At 43.0% G+C, this 21,152-nt stretch overlaps 2 protein-coding genes across 6 annotated transcripts in view; both read left to right on the forward strand.

Annotated features, from left to right (window-relative positions):
* The window catches only part of mtm1 (myotubularin 1), a 119,969-nt gene extending 114,374 nt beyond the window's left edge, over positions 1-5,595 (forward strand). The window contains exon 15 of the mRNA XM_033030246.1: positions 1,164-5,595. Within this exon, the coding sequence (XP_032886137.1) occupies positions 1,164-1,340 (177 nt within the window). The 3' untranslated portion in view covers positions 1,341-5,595. The remainder of the gene's footprint in view (positions 1-1,163) is intronic.
* Positions 5,596-7,722: 2,127 nt separating this feature from the next.
* Positions 7,723-21,152, forward strand: part of LOC116978945 (myotubularin-related protein 1-like) — a 51,555-nt gene continuing 38,125 nt past the window's right edge. For 3 of the 5 annotated variants that reach the window (XM_033030248.1, XM_033030247.1, XM_033030249.1), the window contains exon 1: positions 7,723-7,936. In XM_033030248.1, the coding sequence (XP_032886139.1) occupies positions 7,842-7,936 (95 nt within the window). In that variant the 5' untranslated portion in view covers positions 7,723-7,841. The remainder of the gene's footprint in view (positions 7,937-21,152) is intronic. The other 2 variants (XM_033030252.1, XM_033030251.1) reach the window with 2 other exon arrangements.

Below are 21,152 nucleotides of genomic sequence, written 5' to 3' on the forward strand. Positions count from 1 at the left end.
ATAGATTACCTTCTGATCCTCTGTCATCAATTAAAGTGACTATCAGGACTAAATCCTTGAGAATATAAAATCTGTCACTACACTGATGGTGTCCGCTTTTAAGCTTTTGTACCTTCTGCTGGACTGGAGTAGGAAGAAGAAAAAGGAATGATAAGATAAGATATAATTTATTGGCACACAACCAGGGTCGGTGGAATTTGGGTTGTCAGCAGCGATACAATAATAAAGAACACACAACCACAATAAAAATGTAACACAAACATCCACCACAGCATTCATCACTGTGGTGGAAGGCACAAAATTTGGCCAGTCCTCCTCCATTTCCCCCCCTGGACAGGACCAGAGTCCAGAGTCAGTCCAGGATCGGCTCTTCCTCACCGGAGACTGCGGCTTTAAGTTGGTGTAGGCCGCAGGCCGGTGGTCGAGATTTAAAGTCTCCGCCGCAGCCAGAAGCACCGTAGACTGCAGGGCCGGCGGTCGAAGCTCCCCTCCAGGGGTGATGGTAAGTCCACGCCGGCCCCGCGGTAGAAGTTGGCCGCGGGCCGGCAGTGGTGGCTTCTTCTTCCCCCGGGTCCCCCACGAGGGATCCCGGGCTGTAGACGCCGCACCAGCTGGAGCTCTGCGCCGCGGCTTCAGGCTGCCGGCTGCCCCGGGCCAGCGAAACGGAGCGCTCCCCTCCGGCGAGCCCCAGCGAGGGCTCACCCGCTCCACGACGAGAGTCCACGCTGCGCCCGCCGCTGAAGCCCCGGGCGTGTCTCCGGGAAAGGACGCGCCGATCCTTGATGTTAGACCACGGGGGAGGCGAGCTGGAAAAAGTTGCCTCTCCATGGAGGAGGCGACCGAAGCGGTTTCCCCCTCACCCCCCCACACAAAACACACGAAGGAACATTAAATACACACTTTAAAACATACTAAAAAAAAAAAAAAGTTGAAAAGACTGACGCGCTGCTGACATGGCTGCACACAGAGGAGCGCCCCCTACAGGTACCTAATGACCAGGTTGGGATGAGTCTTTCAATATGTTTGCTGCTGACTGCTTTTCCAAAGCAACTTATCCATGTTCTCTCGAGAAGCTTCCTGTCCTGCTGGCTTTCTCCAGCACTGTGTTTTTTAAATGGTTAAAGTATTTGGTTAATGCTCTTTCTTGTTCTATCTCTCAACAGCAAGACCCAGTTCAACAGCGATACAAAGAATTGTTGGTTGTGAGAGAGCAGCTATTGAAGAAACTTGAGGAACTACAGATTATGGATTCTTCAACAGGAATGCTTCCGCATGTTTCTAATTCATCCACTCCATCCTCTCCTGTGCCAGTATCTCCACGATCACAGACAACTCTCTGAGCTGTGCACATCTGAATTCTAGTAGCTCTGATTACTTTAGAAACTGTAAAGAATTTATATATGTTATACTGCAGCATGTTAAAAGGTTGCTGGATAGGGGTGTTGATTTATTTGCATGTTAATACTATAATGCCTCTTTATACAAAAAGTGAATTAAAACTATTTTGATAAATATATTCTAAAATTACGCTTGTGCCTTAGTTTAAATGGTAGCAGGCTGCCATTTATGTAGGGTTAATGTCCTGCTCTTTCTGTTTGCATCAGGTGCTATGCTGACTTTCTTTATCACTGAATAAAGGAAACTGTGGAATTACTCATCTCAAATCCATATGTCGCAGGGGGTCTGGTAGACCGCTATCAAATATCTATGGGTTAAACATATTCAATACCTTTTATAGGATTTCACAGCAAATTACTTATCACACACTGCTTCTGACCACAATGTTGTTATCTAGTTAATCAAAGGCCAATACTAAGCATAACAAGCACAAGGTTAGGAAAGCTTTTGAAACACAGTGGGGATGAGATTGATCTTAGAGTGTAGCACAAAATGGGCAAAAGCAAGGTGTCAACCTGTTTCGCGATCTGCTTGATTCATGGGCAGTAGATTTGGCACAGCTTGCTCGCACAATCTTCCACGCTTAGTTTCATCCACAGTGTATTTTTCTGTGACCTGCAGTGGTCATATTCTCCTGATTTCACTGTTACTCTATTTCAATATCATACAAGAATTTGAATAAAAGATGACAAGTTCATTTTATTGTTTTTTACAGTCTGAATTGTCCAACATTTTTGTAAGTATGAACTCCCACTGAACAAAACTATCTCTCCAAATTAAAAAAAAAATCAGTAATTCTGCAGGAGAACTCATATTGCCAATGGAGCTATTCAGCTTCACAAATATCCAATGTATTTGTTAATTTGGGTTGTTTGTTGTTAGCTGTGAATGTTCCACACAATTTAAATAAAAATTTGAGATAAGTTTATGAAAATATAATTTGCTCTTGGGAATGTTGACATACCTTGCCCCTTAAAAGTTGTATTCAGGTTTAGAAATTACATTTTATTATGATGGGTCAGCAAAAGGAGTGACTAATTTTGTAAACTGCTGTATTTTAATAACTGATTAACCTTGGCTTTCATTGTTTGTTGCCCTGGCACCAATGGATCTAAAAATATCACGTTTAAGCCTGAAAATTTGACATTAAAATCGTGGAGCAGAAATTGGCCAATGAGAAGGTATTAATGATGCCTACACTGATTCAAGGCTTTAATCCTCAATACTGTGGTGTCGCAGATGTAATGGGTAGTGAAGCATCGTGCGACATCGCACTCTGCGATATTTTTCAAATCATTTTTATGTCCGCCAGATTTAATATAAATATTAGTTTAGGATTCCATGCTTGTTGTGCAAGGTCCAATTTTCTAAAATGATTTTTCTTTGCATCTTTAGTTTAATTTTTTTTAATATATAGACTGCAAAAGAGATATATGAATTTAGTTAAGTTGGCAGCACTCAACCAAATAATTAGTGTGGATCTAAGTTCCATTGCAGACCTCTCAACATCCTTTAAGCAGACAGTTAATGTTGCTGTTGAGAGAGCTGTATTGGTCAGAGTAGCAGGCTTCACCCGTATGTAAAATATTTCATAGACCTAACGTGCTGGAGTAACTCCGCAGGTCATGCAGCATCTCTGGAGAAACAGGATGGGTGACATTATGGGTGGGGACCATTCTTCAGGCACTTCGGTCTGAAGAAGGGTTCCGACACAAAACGTCACCCATCCTTTTTCTCCAGACAAGCTGCCAAACTTGCTGTGTTACTCCAGCACTTGTGTCTATTTTCTGTATAAACCAGCATCTGCAGCTCTTTGTTTCTTTAAATAAACTTATGGTTTTATCTCAAGGATAGTAAGGCCAATATTGATTATTAATTATCACTAAGAAACCACATTATTTAATCTTGGATCTTGTGCATTTGGTTTCACCTTGTTAAATCCAAGACATTACCCGTGCACCAACAATAATTGTATTCCAAAGAGTAATTAATTGATTGTATGATGCCCTGGAACATTCTGACCATGCAAAATTCAATATTTGTTTTAATTGAGCCCAACTTTCAACATTGGTGCAACACCCAATTCATATTCATGATGCGTTGGCTTCAAACTACAGAGGCCTACATTGAATTTATTTGCTCCCTAATCTTTGCCATTTACACGTTATTCCACTGCCATCAGGAAAAACAATTTAGAGAAATCGTGTTTGACCTCAAAGCTTGGATTTCCTAGAAGGCTCTATTTTTACTTTGTTTAAACTCCATTATTTAATGGACAGCTTTGTTGCCATTGAACTACAATTGGATATGGCCGCTTGTAGGCCACAATAGTTCACCATACATTGTACATCCAGTGTGTTAACACTGAACTGTGCAACAATCTTACATCAAATCATGACTGTCCATCAGATTTAACTCGTAGACCAAAAGTCTGTGGTAGTTAAAACAGCAAGGCTTAGAATCTAGTGTGGATACTGAGAATGCAAGAAGATCTAGGTCACTGTTGTCTTCTGCCCTGTTGCAATGTGCAGCTACTTCCTGAATTTTCTGTTGCACATTTCTTTCTAGGGATGGCATACTTTTGGATTATTTGGGCGTATTACTAACAATGGCTCAGTGTTAAAATAAGTTGAATTCAAGACATAAAAGCTGTAATTGGCTTTAGGTAATTAGTAATAAATATAACCGTGTTGTCGCTTCAAATCTTAAATTGTACACTGTCAATTATTCAATTTTTTCTCGATATTCACAAGAAAATTATTAAATAACAAATCCAGGCTGCTTGAATCATTTCACTATTGGCTAATCTGTATGAGCAACTTAAATGTCAAGACAAATAGTTTCAGCAGTAGCCCAAGGCTTTTATTTTGTGGCCTATCAAGTCTTCATTATTAATTTATGTTGGCAGATTAAACTGTTATGTTAAGTCTGATACTCTCAGAATTTACTGAAAATCATAGATAATCTTTTGTGGCCAAATACCTTTGCTGTCAAATTCTTACCAATCTGATATACAAATGGTTCTCTGTGCTATGGATGGTCTGAATTCAAGCTCGTGCAAGATCACAAGAAGGGGTGAATTTGGACTGAGTTTCAGGAATGCACATTTCGCATTGTGACTACTGACTGTATTAATTTTGTTCAATGTTGCCTTCAACTACAGCTTGCTTTGAAGCATGTCTGATGTGAAATGAGCTTGTGTGACTGCAGCACAAGTAAATAGATGCAAAAATACTTCTAAAGTATTGATGAGATGGGATTGATGAGATGCAGTATCTTATGTAGGGGTGGAAAATGCAACACTTGAATTAAGAGGTCCTTGTGTATATGATATAACCCAATGCTAATCATCTTTTGAGTGTTCTTTTACACCATGGATAACAATTTCCAAATCTTTCAACCAACATTCATTTTTAATGTTCATTAAAATAATTTTATGACTGTTAATGAATGTAACTGACAGCACTTGCATATATTTATTATTACGCAGTTTAAAAAAATGGAGACAATATCTTTGTGGGTTAAATGTAGCTTTCATTTTATCTCAATTCATTTTATGTCCTGTTTAGATTTACTTGACAATAATGCTTTGCCACTACAGCATGGGCAGAAATGACCCCCAAGATGTTTAAATTCCAGTATTCATGAACATGAGTGAAAAGGGTGATTTTTTTTTTAAAAAGCTTGAAAATGTAACATAATATTAACATTTCATTGACATTTCCTAAAAATGTGTGGACACATTTCATCTTTATTGATTTGTAGCATTTTCTTTGTTTTTTTTCCAGTATATTTATTTTTTCTCAGGATATTTGCCTTGGCTCTCATTTTGCTTTTTGTTTCTACATACGCAGTTTCTGAAAACTGCACATATACTGAGAGGCGGCAAGATTGCTGGTTATAAAAGTATAAATATGAATACATTAAAGATAATGCTATACAAATAACATTTTTGCAACAATAGAAATAGGGGACTAATCTTTTAATGTGCATTGTATGCATTGCATTACAAATTGATGTTTATAATGAAACAGTATACAGAATTGATCTATGTTATGTTTGCCTTGTACAGTCAAATATGCTACTGTTTAGCTGATGAGAAATAAAAATAAGAGATGATATCTAAGATGTTCTGGTATTTATCCAATGTGTTTAATGCTAATTTCTCTATTAAACAAAGATGCTTAATTACTCCCACACGTGGTGGTGTACTTTTTCCATATCATTTTAAGGCCAAAGTAGATATTTGCAATGCTCTGGGAATATTCTGTTAGTGTATATCAGAGGTTACAATGCCCATAACTTTTAAAATAAACATAAATTAAGGCATGATTGCAAGCTTTGACCTTTTGTATAAACTTTTTGTATTGCATAAAAAGTTGTAGCCTTGGAATCAGAGATTCAGAGTTTATTATCCCGAAACATGCTATTTTGCCATGGTATAATTTACGTGGCTTAACTTCCTGTGAGAAATGTTTGGATCTGCAGAGTGTAAACATGAAGAATTGATTGGACTTTAGAGATACAGCGTGGAAACAGGCCACTGCATCTATGCTGACCAGCGATCACCTGTACACGAGCACTCTCCTACACAATGGGGACAATTAACAGAAGCCATTTAACCTACAAACCTGTACATTTTGGAGTGTGGGGTTAACTGGAGCACCCAGAGAAAACCAACAGGGTCACAGGGAGAACGTACAAACTCCACACAGACAACAGATTAAATATCTATTTCATGCCAAACTTTACCTGTGCAGCTGAAGTAAATCAGCAGGTCAGCTGATCTGTGGAGGGAAGAGACTGATGATATTTCAGGTTGGGACCCATCTTCAGACCTGCCTGATGTCTGATCAGCTGAGTTGCTCGAGCACATTGCTCTTTTGCTTAAGATTCCAGCATCTGCAGTTCCTTGTGTCTCTAAACATTACCCTTTTAAAAGGCAAAACCTTTCTTTAAAATAAATGTAGTGATTGAAAGATGGGCTTTGCAGATTGTAAATTGTATATTACAAGTGATTGATTAATTTGCTCAAATTAAGACATAGACATGCGCATCTCAGAAACTGGACCGTATGCTCAACTCTAAGGTGCAGGCAGAGGTGGATGAGACATCACCAGGAAAGGTAACAATGATAGCACCATCGAGGCTAACCCTGACTTTCCCATTCATGCTGACTTGAACAATCTGCCTGAAGTCCTGCAAACTCTTCTGGTCTTCCGTTAAATCACTGGAAGACTTTGACTCCAAGACTTGAGTGGCGTAGAGTCTGGGAAGATGCCAACACCAACAACGGAGAGGTCATCACAGACCCCACAGTGAAACCACCGGGTTTTGACCTCCATCGCAAGCAATGGCTAACCCCGAACAGAATCCGCTCCCTCCATGCAAGAACAGCCCGTCACCTGCATAAGTGTGGGATGACAGACAGCCCTGCTTGCTACTGCGGACATCCAGACCAGACCATCCTACACAGCGTGAATGACTGCCCTCTGAGGCTTTTCCCTGGTGGCATCAAAGCCATCCACCCATTAACTGATGCTGTCCTGGCCTGGATGTCTACCCTTGGTCTACAACTTTAGGCTGTGCACGCCCTACCCAAGAAGAAGACCAGGAATGGGATTAGGTAGTCTGTTCAAGAATCCCCCGTGGCAATTACCCTTGAACAAATATACCCTTTTGGATACTATTGGGGGGAGTGGGTAATGACCGTTCAGAGAAGAGTAGCAGCTGGGTCTATGGTCTAAGCCTGGTAAATTTACACCATGATGCCTCAGTAAGGCCACCAGCATTATCAAGGATGAGTCTCACCTTGGTCACTCCCTCTACTTCCCTCTCCCATCAGGTAAGAGGTACAGAAGTGTGAAAACACACACCTCCAGATTCAGGGACTGTTTCTTCCCAGCTGTTATCGGGCAAATCTGAACCATTCTATCACCAACTGGAGAGGGGCCCTGAGCTACATCTGCCTCTGATACAGCCTCTTTATTTAGTAATTGTATATATTCGCCAAACGTTGATCGCCAGATTCAATCTGAGTCTTGTGTGTGGAGGGAAATCTAAAATGGCATGCATTTTGGGGTCAGAAATGTAAGAATCGCGATTTATTTTAAAGGCAGAAATATTAATGCACCAATCTTCATTTAATTATTTTCTTTGTACCACCAGAAAAAGCCAATGTGTCTGCTTTTTTTTGTTGGAAATCACTTTTATTGCCTTTATGAGTTGATTCAAACCAAATTGTTAGTTGTGACATTTGTCTCCCCGGGTGTCAGGAAATGACAGGGGAAGGAAAGCAGATGACGTTGAATTGTGAGTTTAGAGCAAAGATTTAGAGGTGTAGGGAGGCGGCAGGAAGGGGAAGCGGCCGCTGCAAGCGCTGGGCAGCAGCCGGACTCTGCAGAGGAAACCCGGGCCAGAGAGCCGCACTACACCCGGCGCCCATGGACAGACTGGTCAGTTCCGACAGCTTGGCCGCCAAGAAGCCGCCGCGCTTGTCGCCTGGCTCCGGGCAGGCGAGCGTGGAGTCGCAGGACGGGTAAGAGCCGACGGTGGGACGGTGGAGCCGCCCGGGCCGGGCCGTAGGGTGCATGCATAGCCCGGCTCCGGGCTGCTCTGCTCCGGCTGCAGGGTGGCCAAAAACCCGGCGGTCTGCAATCGTTCCAGGTGCAGAGACACCCAGCCCTGGTGCCATCGGCTCCGGGTACAGAGTGCACAGACCCCGGGTTCCACTTGCAATAGAACCGGGTGTAGGATGCACGACCCGGCTCCGGGCTACTGTGCTCCGGCTGCAGGGTGCTCAGAGCCCGGCTTCTCTGCAAACGGTTCTGGTGCAGAGACGCCCAGCATCGGGCCCGGGCAAAGAGAGCACAAACCCCGGGCTCCAGTTGCAATAGAACCTTGCAATAGTAGGGTGCACGATCCAGCTCCACCTGCAGAGTGCTCAGAAACCCGGCCAGCTGCAAATGTTTCGGATGCAGAGAAACCCAGGCCTTGGAGCTGTTGCGGCACAGAGCCCGGGCTCAGTTGCAGTCGTATCGAGCAAAGATTATACAGGAGCTCCTCTATAATCTTTGTTATCTAGAGCTGGGTGCACAGAGCAAGGCTAGTTGCAGAACGATACGTGCGGGATTGTGGGAGACCTACAGTGTCCTCCATAATGTTTGGGCCAAAGACCCATCATTTATTTATTTGCCTCTGTACTCCACAATTTGAGATCTGTAATAGAAAAAAAAATCACATGAGGTTAAAGTCCACATTGTCAGATTTTAATAAAGGCCAATTTTATACATTTTGGTTTCACCATGTAGAAATTACAGCTGTGTTTATACATTGTCCCCCTATTTCAGGGCACCATGATGTTTGGGGCATAGCAATGTCATGTAAATGGAAGTAGTCATGTTTAGTATTTTGTTGCATATTCTTTGCATGCAATGACTGCTTGAAGTCTGCGATTCATGGACATCACCAGTTGCTGGGTGTCTTCTCTGGTGATGCTCTGCCAGGCCTGTATTGCAGTCATCTTTAGCTTATGCTTGTTTTGGGGGCTGGTCCCCTTCAGTTTTCTCTTCAGCACATAAAAGCATGCTCAATAGGGGGGTTGCATGCAAGGTCATCGGGTCAAAGGGCGTGACGCACGGAGCAGCTCAATCCATGTGGAGGACATGGCAGCCTCCGCGTTCACTGTTAACACACGAAACGCGTACTTTCTACTGTTAAAAACCACCGAAATTGTCAATTTTTGCGCTGTAAATAATTGTGGAAATCGGGGTAACCGTGAGAGACATTTATCCTACTTCAGAATTCAGAAAGTGAAGAGAAATTATGGTAGAGAGGGGCGCCAGCTGAAGGGACAACAACAGCTAAAGTGGTTGGCGAACATTGGCCGTGCAGATATCAAGATTGAAAATATTGGGAATTATTGTGTTTGCTCACTGCATTTCATCAACAGTAAGGCATTTTGTGTTTTTTCTTGATTCCTTTAATATCTAAAAAGTTTCAGAAGTGATAAATCTGGCTGTAAAATTTTTCAAATCGCCCATGGTTCTCAAGTGGGTTTTTACATGCAAAAAGAAAATGTTTCTTAAGCTAAATTTATCATTAAAAAAATCTCCAGACTTACGAGTGGTGTGTGGAAAAGTAAGTTTTCTATCATTATTATATATATTATAATGATATTCATATGAGGTATATTTTGGCAAATAATAAAATGTCCTGACAACTTAAACACCCACTCCCTTTCAAAGATATTGTCAATTTGCTGAGGTTGATTATGTCCAATTAACAGCTAACAATTATGCCATTCCTTGGCTTGCATCTGAGTAAAATGTAATTCAAAATCCACGTATCGTTTGCGATTTTTTTAAATGGTAAGTTTAACTTCAGAAGTGTTTTCTTTTTGTATGTAAAAACCCACTTGAGAACCATGGGCGATTTAAACATTTTACAGCCAGATTTATCACTTCTGAAACATTTTAGATACCAAAGGAATCAAGAAAAAACACAAATAATGCCTTACTATTGATGAAATGCAGTGAGCAAACGTGTTAATTCCCAATATTTTCAATCTTGATATCTGCACGGCCAATGTTCGCCAACCGCTTTAGCTGTTGTTGTCCCATCAGCTGTTGCTTCTCTCTACCATAATTTCTCCTCACTTTTTGAATTCTTGAAGTAGGATAAATGTCTCTCACGGTTACCCCGATTTCCACAATTATTTACAGCGTTCCATAATTATTGACCATTTTGGCAGTGTTTAACTACGCTGGAAACCACAGTAAGTCCTTACCTGCACTTCACCGCGTGTACTCCAGTTGCGGTTTTGTTGCAACAGTACGGGTCAGGGGTTGTGACCTCGACTGCCGTGCAACCTCCCTATTGGGTTGAGATCGGGTGATTGATTTGGCCACTCACGAATTGACCATTTTTTAGCTTTGAAAAACTCCTTTGTTGCTTTAGCAGTTTGTTTGGTATCATGGTCTTGCTGTAGAATGAACCGCCGGCCAATGAGTTTGAGGCATTTGTTTGAAGTTGAGCAGATAGGATGTGTCTATACACTTCAGAATTCATTACGCTACTACCATCAGCAGTTGTATCATCAATGAAGATAAGTGAGCCAGTACCTTCAGCAGCCATACATGTCCTGGCCATAACACCCCCACCACCGTGTTTCACAGATGAGGTGGTATGCTTTGGATCTTGGGCAGTTCCTTCTCACCTCCATACTTTGCTCTTGCCATCACTGATGTAAGTTAATCTTCGTCTCATCTGTCCAAAGACCTTTTTCCAGAACTGTGGTTGCTCTTTTAAGTGCTTCTTGGCAAACTAACCTGGCCATCCTATTTTTGCGGCTAACCAGTGGTTTGCATCTTGCAGTGTAGCCTCTGTATTTCTGTTCATGAAGTCTTCTGTGGACAGTGGTCATTGACAAATCCACACCTGAAGAGTGTTTCTAATCTGTCGGACAGGTGTTTGGGGATTTTTCTTTATTATAGAGAGAATTCTTCTGTCATCAGCTGTGGAGGTCTTCCTTGGCCTGCCAGTCCCTTTGTGATTAGTTAGCTCACCAGTGCTCTTTCTTCTTCATGATGTTCCAAACAGTTGATTTTGGTAAGCCTAAGGTTTGGCTGGTGTCCTTAACAGTTTTATTCTTGTTTCTCAGTCTCATAATGGCTTCTTTGACTTTCATTGGCACAACTTTGGTCCTCATGTTGATAAACAGCAATAAAAGTTTCCAAAGGTGATGGAAAGACTGGAGGAAAGACTAGGTGCTGAGAGCTCTCTTATACCTGCATTAAGGAGGCAATTAAACACACCTGTGAAGCCATGTGTCCCAAACATTATGGTGCCCTGAAATGGGGGGGACTATGTATAAACACAGCTGCAATTTAACAGTGAAACCAAAATGTATAAAAATGGCCTTTAATAAAAATCTGACAATGTGCACTTTAGGAGTACAGAGGCAAATAAATAAATGATGGGTCTTTGTCCCAAACATTATTGAGGGCACTGTAGGTCTGGCTGCCTTGGTCCCAGTTGCACTCCAGGCTGTGATTACTACAGTACTTGGTGCCGCACAGATCTCACCATACATCTGGAGATCAAACAGGAAGATTATGGAATGTGTGCGTTTCTATGTGAGATCTTTCAAAACATTGTTTTTGCATTTAACTAGAAACCCGAACTTGTCTGAGTATTGAAACACTCAGTGACAGAAGAGGAAATCCAGTTTGTTTTATTTTACAGATGCTTTACTTTTTCGATTAGTTTATTATCTTAATAGAGTAAAAGGGCGCACATTTAGAAAGGAGATGAGGTGGAATTTCTTTAGTCAGAGGGTGGTGAATATGTGTGATTCTTTGCCACAGACGGCTGTGGAGGCTGTAATTGGGTATTTTTAAGGTGGAGATTGCCAGATATTGATTAAACGGGTGTCAAGGGTTGTGGAGTAGGCAGGAGAATGGGGTTGAGAGGGAAAGATTGATCAGCCATGATCGATTGGCAGTGTAGACCATTCATGGACTGAATAGCCAGCCTACATCTGCTCCCATGATCTGAAGTTATGATGAATTAGTGACAATCTGGCATCATTCATTTTCTGATTGTTGTGGAAAAGACTATTTGGTACAATGTGAAAGCAGCTGTTCTGTGACCAAGGAAGGATTGGTGTGAGCTGGTTGGGGAGGGTGGACAGGCAGGTTTTTCTGGAGCAGCGGAGACAGGTCGAGCTGTGTAAAATATACGAGGCACATAGGTAGGGTAGATAGTAGGAACGCTCTCCAGTGCAGAGGTGTCTAAACTGAGAAGCCAGAGGAAGTTAAGTACTTTAGACTCTAGAGATTCAGCACTGAAAAAGGCCCTTTGGCCCACAGAGTCCGCGCTGACCAGCGATCACCCTGTGCACTGACACTATCCTATACACTAGGGACAATTTACAGAAGCCAATTAACCTGCAAACCTGCACATCTTTGGACTATGGGAGGAAACTGGATCAGCCGGAGAAACGCAGTCACAGGGAGAACATACAAACTCCGTACTGACAGCATCCCTAGTCAGGATCGAATCTGGGTCTCTGGTGCTTTGAGGCTGTGCCACAGTGCCACTTGTCGGGGATTTAGAGGAAGAACTTTTCCACCCAGAGGATTCATGGAACCAGGATGGCATTACCCTTGTGACTGGTGAATACAGAGATCTCACAATATTTTAGTATCTAGACAAAAACATGAATTGCCAAAGCAGTTCTGTGCACTCAGACCTGGTAATGAATCAAGAGTTAACAGTGTTTTATTGTCATATGTCCCAGATAAAACAATGAAATTCTTACTTGCTGCAGCACAACACAATATGTAAACATAATACACTATAAACAATATGATAAACGAGAGAAAAAGAAAATAAAAGTTCAGTGTGTGTGTGTATATATATATATACACACACACACACACACACACACATACTCAAAAATCAAACAATAGTAGTATAAGAATAAGAATAATAATGATAATGATAATAATAATAATAGTATATTGTAGCTCAGGACTTATTGGAGGTTGTAGTATTTCATAGCCTGATGGCTGTCGGGAAGAAGCTGTTCCTGAACCACGACATTAGAGTTTTTAGGCTCCTGTACCTTCTTCTCAATGGCAGGGGTGAAATTAGTGTGTGGCCAGGATGGTGTGGGTCTCAGATGATGCTGGCTGCCTTTTTGAGGCAGCGATTCTGATAAATCCCTTTGACAGTGGGGAGGTCAGAGCCGGCGATGGACTGGGCAGTGATGGGTGTGTGATAATCGACATAAACAGAGTGGCCCGAGGGGGTCTGAATCTCTACTGAATGACTAGATTGGTTCTTTTATTTTGCCATTACCAAAAAGTTCAATTTTATTGTCACTTGTACCTAGATGCAGTGAAATGCCTCATGTTGCATAGAATCCAGCAAAATCATTCTGTACATAAGCACAGTCACATATAAGTAAAAGTGTGCAATGACTGTAGAATAAAATAAAGTACATTTCTTTTGAGGCAGTGTGCAGAGAGTCGCCAAGTTACCTGCACTACCTTTTCATACCTCCAGTTTCCCTCTCCCCTAACTCCCAGTCTGAAGAAGTGTACTTGCCTGTTGAGTTGTTTCAGGATATCAAACTACTTTGTGATTTAGTTTTGGATGACAGCATGGGAACAGGCCCTTCAGCCCACCGAGTCCATTGATCACCCCTTCACACTAGGTCTATGCTATCCCACTTTCTCAACCCAAAACATCACCCATTCCTTTTCTCCAGAAATCTTGCGTGGACTTACTCCAGCTTTTTGTGACTTTGGTGTAAACCAGCATCTGCAGTTCCTTCCTACACATTCCAGCTTTCAACTATCAATTTTTAAAAAAATATTGAGTCTTAACTTGGCTTTAAATGCCCATTGTTAGCGTCTGCACCTATGTTCATGAAATGTAAATACCAATGTTTGCAAATGTCATTGTTTCTCTTACGATTTCTGCCAAAGAACATGAAAAGATTTTCATGTTGAAATTTGCAAGAAATTGTAATTATCTGTAAATGGCATTGTCAGTTCTCAGCTCTCATCTGTAAAATATACTCTGGAATTTTGATCTAACCAATATCAAATCTTTGACCTGACAATATTCATCACTTATAACTTGAAGTTAAATAATAATTTACTAGCAGGATGCAATGGATATACAAATGGAATGGAATCCAGGTTTAGTCATTAACCTAGTCTCATTTACACAATGAAAGAAAAGTCGTACAGTAGTCATGCAGCAGACTCCCAGCCACTTTATAAATCCAAGCCCCTACTTTTAAAAACATTGCATTTTTCTCCCACTGACCTCATGAAGTGTAGTATTAGTTTAGAGATACAGCATGGACATAGACATTCGGCCACCAAATTCACGTTGACCATCGAGAGAGGGGCCAATGTCAGTACTTACCTAAGATAGACACAAAGTGCTGGTGTAACTCTGCGGGTCAGGCCTCGCTGGAGAAAAAGGACCGGTGACATTTTGGGTCGGGACCCTTCTTCAGACTGATAGTAGGGGGTGGGGTGGAGCTGGAGGCGAGAGCCGGACGGTCATGGTGGCGCAGCGGTAGAGTTGCTGCCTTACAGCGAATGCAGAGTCAGAGACCCGGGTTCGATCCCGACCACGGGTGCTGTCTGTACAGAGTTTGAATGCCCTCCCCGTGACCTGCATGGGTTTTCTCCGAGATCTTCGGTTTCCTCCCACACTCCAAAGACGTACAGGTTTGTAGGTTAATTGGCTTGGTAAATGTAAAAATTGTCCCTAGTGGGTGTAGGGTTGTGTTAATGTGCGGGGATCGCTGGTCGGCGCAGACCTGGTGGGCCGAAGGGCCTGTTTCTGCGCTGTATCTCGAAACTAAACTAAACAGGACTTGCCTGTTGAGTTGTTTCAGGATATCAAACTACTTTGTGATTTAGTTTCGGATGACAGCATGGGAACAGGCCCTTCAACCCACCGTGTCCATTGATCACTCCTTTACACTAGTTCTATGTTATCCCACTTTCTCATCCACTCCCTCCCTACATGTTAGAAACATAGACAATCGGTGCAGGCGCAACTTTCATCATTGTTCAACTTCTGTCAAGGAGAAGCTATACTTCACCCTCGTTAGACCTCATTTGGACTACGCAGTTGCAGCATGGGACCCATACACAAATAAAAACATTTCTTCCATCCAACGTGTCCAAAGACAGGCAGCTCGATTTGTTACTAACACCTATGAGAGAGAAGCGAGTGTCACCAAGCTTCTGAATTCTCTGGGGTGGAACCTTCTCCAAGACAGACGTGAAGCTCATCGTTTGACCTGTTTTTACAAAATGTTAAATGGTCAGCTCGACATAGACTACAAGACCTACACCAAACCCAAACCAATTAGGAGCAGACGAGGGCATTCGATCCAATTTGTGATCCCAGCTACAAAGACAGATGTGTACAGCAATTCGTTCTTCCCCCGCACACACAATTAAAGCATGGAATAATCTCCACCCAACTATAGTTACCCAACCAGATGCAACTAAATTTAAAGTAGCTCTTTCTTCCCAATAACCCTTTCTGGCTTAAGCCCTCCCTTCACCACTTCCAGTTTAAATTCCATTTGGAATATTTTGGAGGACCAAGAAACCAAGAACCAAGAGTAGGCCATTCGGCCCTTCGAGCCAGCACCGCCATTCAATATGACCATGGCTGATCATCCAAAATCAGTACCTCATTCCTGCTTTCTCCCCATATCCCTTGATTCCGTTAACCCTAATAGCTATATCTGACTCTCCCTTGAAAACATCAAGTGACTTGGCCTCCACTGCCTTCTGTGGCAGAGAATTCCACAGATTCACAACTCCTTGGGTGAAAAAGTTATTCCTCATCTTAGTTCTAAATGGCCTACCCCTTATTCTTAAACTGTGTTAGGACCAATTAACCTAAGAAGTGCACGCTTTTTGGGATGTGGGAGGAAAGCGCACAAGCTCCTCACAGGCAGCAGCCGAGGTCAGGATTAAACCTGGGTCTCTGTGAGGCAACACCTCTACCACCTGTGTCCCTGTGCTGTTGTTTTTTGTTTCTTTTTATTTATGTTTTACTGGAAGAAATGCATTGCTATGTTGGAGACTTCCTGGTCAAGCCAGAGGGCAACATCAAGTGGTCTGGAAAATTAAAGACATAAGAATTCAGCAGATCAGGCAGTGACACAAAATGCTTGGGCAGTTAGTAATGTCTCTCTGTGTATAACTATGATAGTTTGGCTTGTGCAGGAAACAATAGGCAGTCTCACATTGACATTGATCCAGTGTCAGTAAGAGCTTGGTTCTTAATTGTCCCTGCAAACTCATTTAACCTCAACCAGTTAATACCTGGAAGATGGCAGCTGATATATTTTTAAGCTTTGGTATTGCGGTATTCAGGTACATGATCCCAATGTCAGACTTGCAAGCCCAGCGTTATGCGCTGAAGGATACACAGTGCATGAGTAAATCAGCAGGTCAGGCAGCATCCCCGGAGAACACGGATAGGTGACGTTTTGAGTCAAGTCTAAAGAAAGGTCTCAACCTGAAACATCACCTCGCCACGTACTCCAGAGATGCTGCCTGACCTGCTGAGTTACTCATGCAGTGTGTGTGTCCTCTTGTGTATTAACCAGCATCTGCAGTTCCTTGTTTCAATATTATGTGCTGGTGGGGTTGAACAGTTTATAAGGGAGTAGTTAGCCCTGCACGTCATCCCTCTGGAATGAGTGTCATAGAGTCATACAGTGTGGAAACAGGCCCTTCAACCTAACTTGCCCACACCGACTGGCATGTCCCATCTAGACTAGTCCCAGCTGCCTGTGTTTGACCCATATCCCTCGGAACCTGTTCTGTCCATGTACCTGTCTAAATGTTTCTTAAACGTCTTAAAATCCCTTCCAGCAGCTCGTTCCATATACCCACATCTACGACGCTGTAGTTGTGCCTCAGAGCTTGCCATGTCCTCGTGGCAGAGGCTGGCAAAGTACATTCTTTCTTACGCTCCCCAGTTTCTTTTGCTTCCCTCGGGCACAAGGGAAGCCGTGCTGCAGTATAAATGTGGGCTTCACTCTCACTGCACTAATTGAACATAAGCAACAGGAGCAGGATGAGAGGATTCAGCCCCTCGTGCTTGCGATGCCATTCAAGAAAACTAGCCAATTCTTTAGACATAAGGAACTGCAGATGCTGGTTTCCAAAAAAGCGACACAAAGTGCTGGAGTGCCTGACTCGGCGAGTTACTTCAGCACTTTATGTGTGTGTGTGTGTGTGTGTGTTTTTTTTCTTTAGCCAATTCTTTGTCTCAGAGCAATCTTCCTGCAATAACCCCATTTAGCCTGATTCTTTCATATCTGAAAATCTATCTCTCTCTCTCTCTCTTGCAAGTGGTCAGCAGGATCAGTCCAAAAAATAGCCACCCTCCCTGGGTGAAGACGTTCCTTCTAATCTCCATCCTGAATTGCTCACCCCCTTGATTTGTGACTGTGGCCGCAGATTCTGGATACTTCAGTTAAGGGAAACAACTTCTTTGTACCAACCACGTCAAACCCTCTGTAAGAATTATATGTGTTTTCAGTTAGATTGGCTTTCGTTCTTCTAATCTCCAGCAAGGATAGACACATTCGACGATCATTCCTCAAACCTTCTATCCCAGCCGTCAACCTGGTGAGTTCTCAGTGAAAACCTCCATCACAAGAACATCCTTCCTTGGGCAGAGAGACTGGACCATTCGGAGTATTGCCTGCAGTTCTGGTCGCCCCATTACAAGAAGGATGTGGGGGCTTTGGAAAGGGAGCAGAGGAGGTTTACCAGAACGATGCCTGGATTAGATGGCTAAATTAACAAGATGGCACCCAAGTCAGGTGACTCTTACACGCTGGTCCCAGAAGTGGATCTGCAATCATTAATTACAATCGCTCCACTCTTTAAATCCTCTACTCCAACAGCACCATTCCTTCACTAAACGTTATCCTGTATCTGTACACGGTGGACAGTTTGATTGTAAGCAGCCAAATGAAGAAAGACTGGATAGACTCGGCTTGTACTCGCTAGAATTTAGAAGATTGAGGGGGGATCTTATAGAAACTTACAAAATTCTTAAGGGGTTGGACAGGCTAGATGCAGGAAGATTGTTCCCGATGTTGGGGAAGTCCAGAACTAGGGGTCACAGTTTAAGGATAAAGGGGAAATCCTTTAGGACCGAGATGAGAAAAACATTTTTCACACAGAGAGTGGTGAATCTCTGAAACTCTCTGCCACAGAAGCCAGTTCATTGGCTATATTTAAGAGGGAGTTAGATGTGGCCCTTGGGGCTAAAGGGATCAGGGGGTATGGAGAGAAGGCAGGGATGGGATACTGAGTTGGATGATCAGCCATCATCATATCGAATGGCGGTGCAGGCTCGAAGGGCCGAATGGCCTACTCCTGCACCTATTTTCTATGTTTCTATGTAATCATGTATAGTCTTTCCGCTCACTGGATAGCACGCAACAAAAAGCTTTTCACTGTACCTCGGTACATGTGTCAATAAACTAAACTAGAGCTTCGACACAAAATGCTGGAGGAACTCAGCGGGGTGAGGCAGCATCTCTGGAGAGAAGTAATGGGCGACGTTTCGGGTCGCGACCCTTCCTTCTCTCCAGAGATGCTGCCTGTCCCGCTGAGTTTCTCCAGCATTTTGTGTCTTCCTTCGATTTTAACCAGCATCTGCACTTCTTTCTTAAAACTAGAGGGTGTCAGCTACAGGGAGAAGTTGTTTTCTCTGCAACGCTGAAGGTTGTGTGGGAACGTGATAAAAGTATATAAAATGGTGCGAGGCATGGATTGGGGAAACTGTGAGAAGCTATTTCCTAGGGTGGAAATATCAAATAAAGATGAGAGGGCAAAGTCTACTGTTTGTGGTTTGTATCAATGAGAATGTACAAGGCATGATTAGTAAGTTTGCAAATGACACTAAAGCAGGTGGTATTGTAGACAGTGAAGATGTCTATGATACCACCAGTCGTAAGGAAGGTAATTGCAATGTTACCTTTGATTTCAAAAGGACTAGGATATAAAAGCAGGGATATAATACTGAGGTTTTATAAGGCACTGGTCAGACGGCATTTGGAGTATTATGAGCAGACTTGCCCCCCCCCATATCTGAGGAAGGACGTGCTGGCGCTGGAGAGAGTCCAGAGGAGGTTTACGACAATGATCCTGGGGATGAATGGGTTAACGTATGATGAGTGTATGATGACTCTGGGCCTGCACTCGCTGGAGTATCGAAGGATGAGGAGGGGAATCTCAATGAAGCTCACCGAATAATGAAAGGCCTGGATAGAGCAGATGTGGAGAGGATGTTTCCACTAGTGGTAGAGTCCAGGACCAGATGACACAGCCTTGGAATAAATGCCTGTTGGAAACCAGCACCACTGCATCGCTAATGTTTTCAACGATTTAATTAAAAAATAATAATAGAATAAAAATACATTATTTACGACTGGAGGTGAGGAGGAATTTCTTCAGCCAGAGGGCGGTGAATCTGTGGGAACATTGCCTCAGAAGGTGGTGGAGGCCAAGACTTTGGGTATTTTTAAAGTGGAGATTGATCAGGGCATCAAAGGTTACGGGGATAAGGCTGGAGAATGGGGTTGAGGAAAAGATCAGCCACGATTGAATGGCAGAGCAGAATGGCCTAATTCGGCTCCTATGACATGAACATGGTTATCAAAATTTATAGCAGGATCTTGATCAGCAGGGCAAGTGAGATGGAGAATGGCAAATGGAGATAAGTGTGAGATGTGGCATTTTGGAAAGTCAAATTAGGGCAGGAACTTCGCAGTGAATGGTAGGGGTCAGGGAAGTGTTTTAGAGCAGAAGGATCCAAGGGTACAGTTTCATGGTTCCCCCAAAAGTGGTGTCACATGTAGATAGGGTGGTAAAGAAGAATTTCTGTGTATTGGCCTTCAGTAGTCGGGATATTGACAAGATGTAGGTGTGGCCACATTTTGAGTATACTGTTTTGGTCACTCTGTTATAGGAAGGATATCATTAAGTTGGAAAGAATGCAGAGAACATTTGACAAGGATGTTGCAGGGACCTGAGGGCCTGGGCTATGGGGAAAGATTGGGCAAGCTAGGACATTATTCCTTGGAGAACAAGAGGCTGAGGTCTATCTAGAGGTCTATAAAATGAGGGGAATTTATAGGGTGAATGCACAGAGTCTTTTACCCAAGAAGGGGAATCAAGAACTAGAGGATATAGGTTTAAGGTGAGAGGGGAAAGATTTAGTAAGAACCTGAGGAGCAACTTTTCACTTGGACGGTAATGGGTATTTGGAACAAGCTGCCAGAGGAGGTAGTTAAGGCAGGTACCACAACATTTAAAATACATTTGGACAGGTGCATGGATATGAGTGGTTTAAAGGGACATGCACCAACGCAGACAAGCTTAGATGGGGCATCTTGGTCGACATAGACAAGTTGGGCTGATGGGCCTATTTCCAGGTGGAATGATTTGATTCCCCTTGGGTTGTTCGAGGGGAAAGGAACATCAGCCAAGTGGGATGTTTTTAAAAGTGCTGACAAAAGCTCAGGATATGCACGTCCCTGTTAGAGTGAAGGGCAAAGCAGGCAAATATAAGGAAGCTTAGCTGAGGAGAGAAATAGGGGCGTTGGTCAAGAATAAGATTGGCGAATGGGTCAGGTATAGGCAGCTGGGATCAAGTGTATCCCTGGAGGAGTTTCAGGAACTAAGGAGCAAAGTAAAAAAGTAACCAAAAGGGGTCAGGAGATAGCTCTGGCAGATAGCATTAAGGACAACCCCAAGAGATTTTATAAATATGTAAGGAGGGAGAAGGGTAAATAGAAGGTGGTGGGACCTTTCAGGAATCAAAGCTGTCAACTCTGTGTGGAGCCACAGGAGATGGGCAAGGTCCTCAATGAGTATTTCTCCTCTGTATTTACCGAGGAGAGAGACAGGAGGACAGAGGAACTTGGGGTAGTTAATGGAAGTGTCTTGAGAGCAGTCAGTGTTACGGTCGAGGAGGTGCTGTAGGTACTACTGTGTATGAAGGGAGACAAATATCTAGGACCTTGAGATCCGAGGATATTGTGGGAAACCAGGGAGGAAATTGCGGGAGCCCTGGTTGAAATTTATGAGTTGCATTTAAATACGGGAGGTGCCGGAAGACTGGAGGGTGGCAAATGTTGTGCCTTTATTCAAGAAGGGCTGCAGGGAAAA

Source organism: Amblyraja radiata, chromosome 12, assembly GCF_010909765.2.
Source record: "Amblyraja radiata isolate CabotCenter1 chromosome 12, sAmbRad1.1.pri, whole genome shotgun sequence".
In the NCBI taxonomy this organism is placed as follows: domain Eukaryota; kingdom Metazoa; phylum Chordata; class Chondrichthyes; order Rajiformes; family Rajidae; genus Amblyraja; species Amblyraja radiata.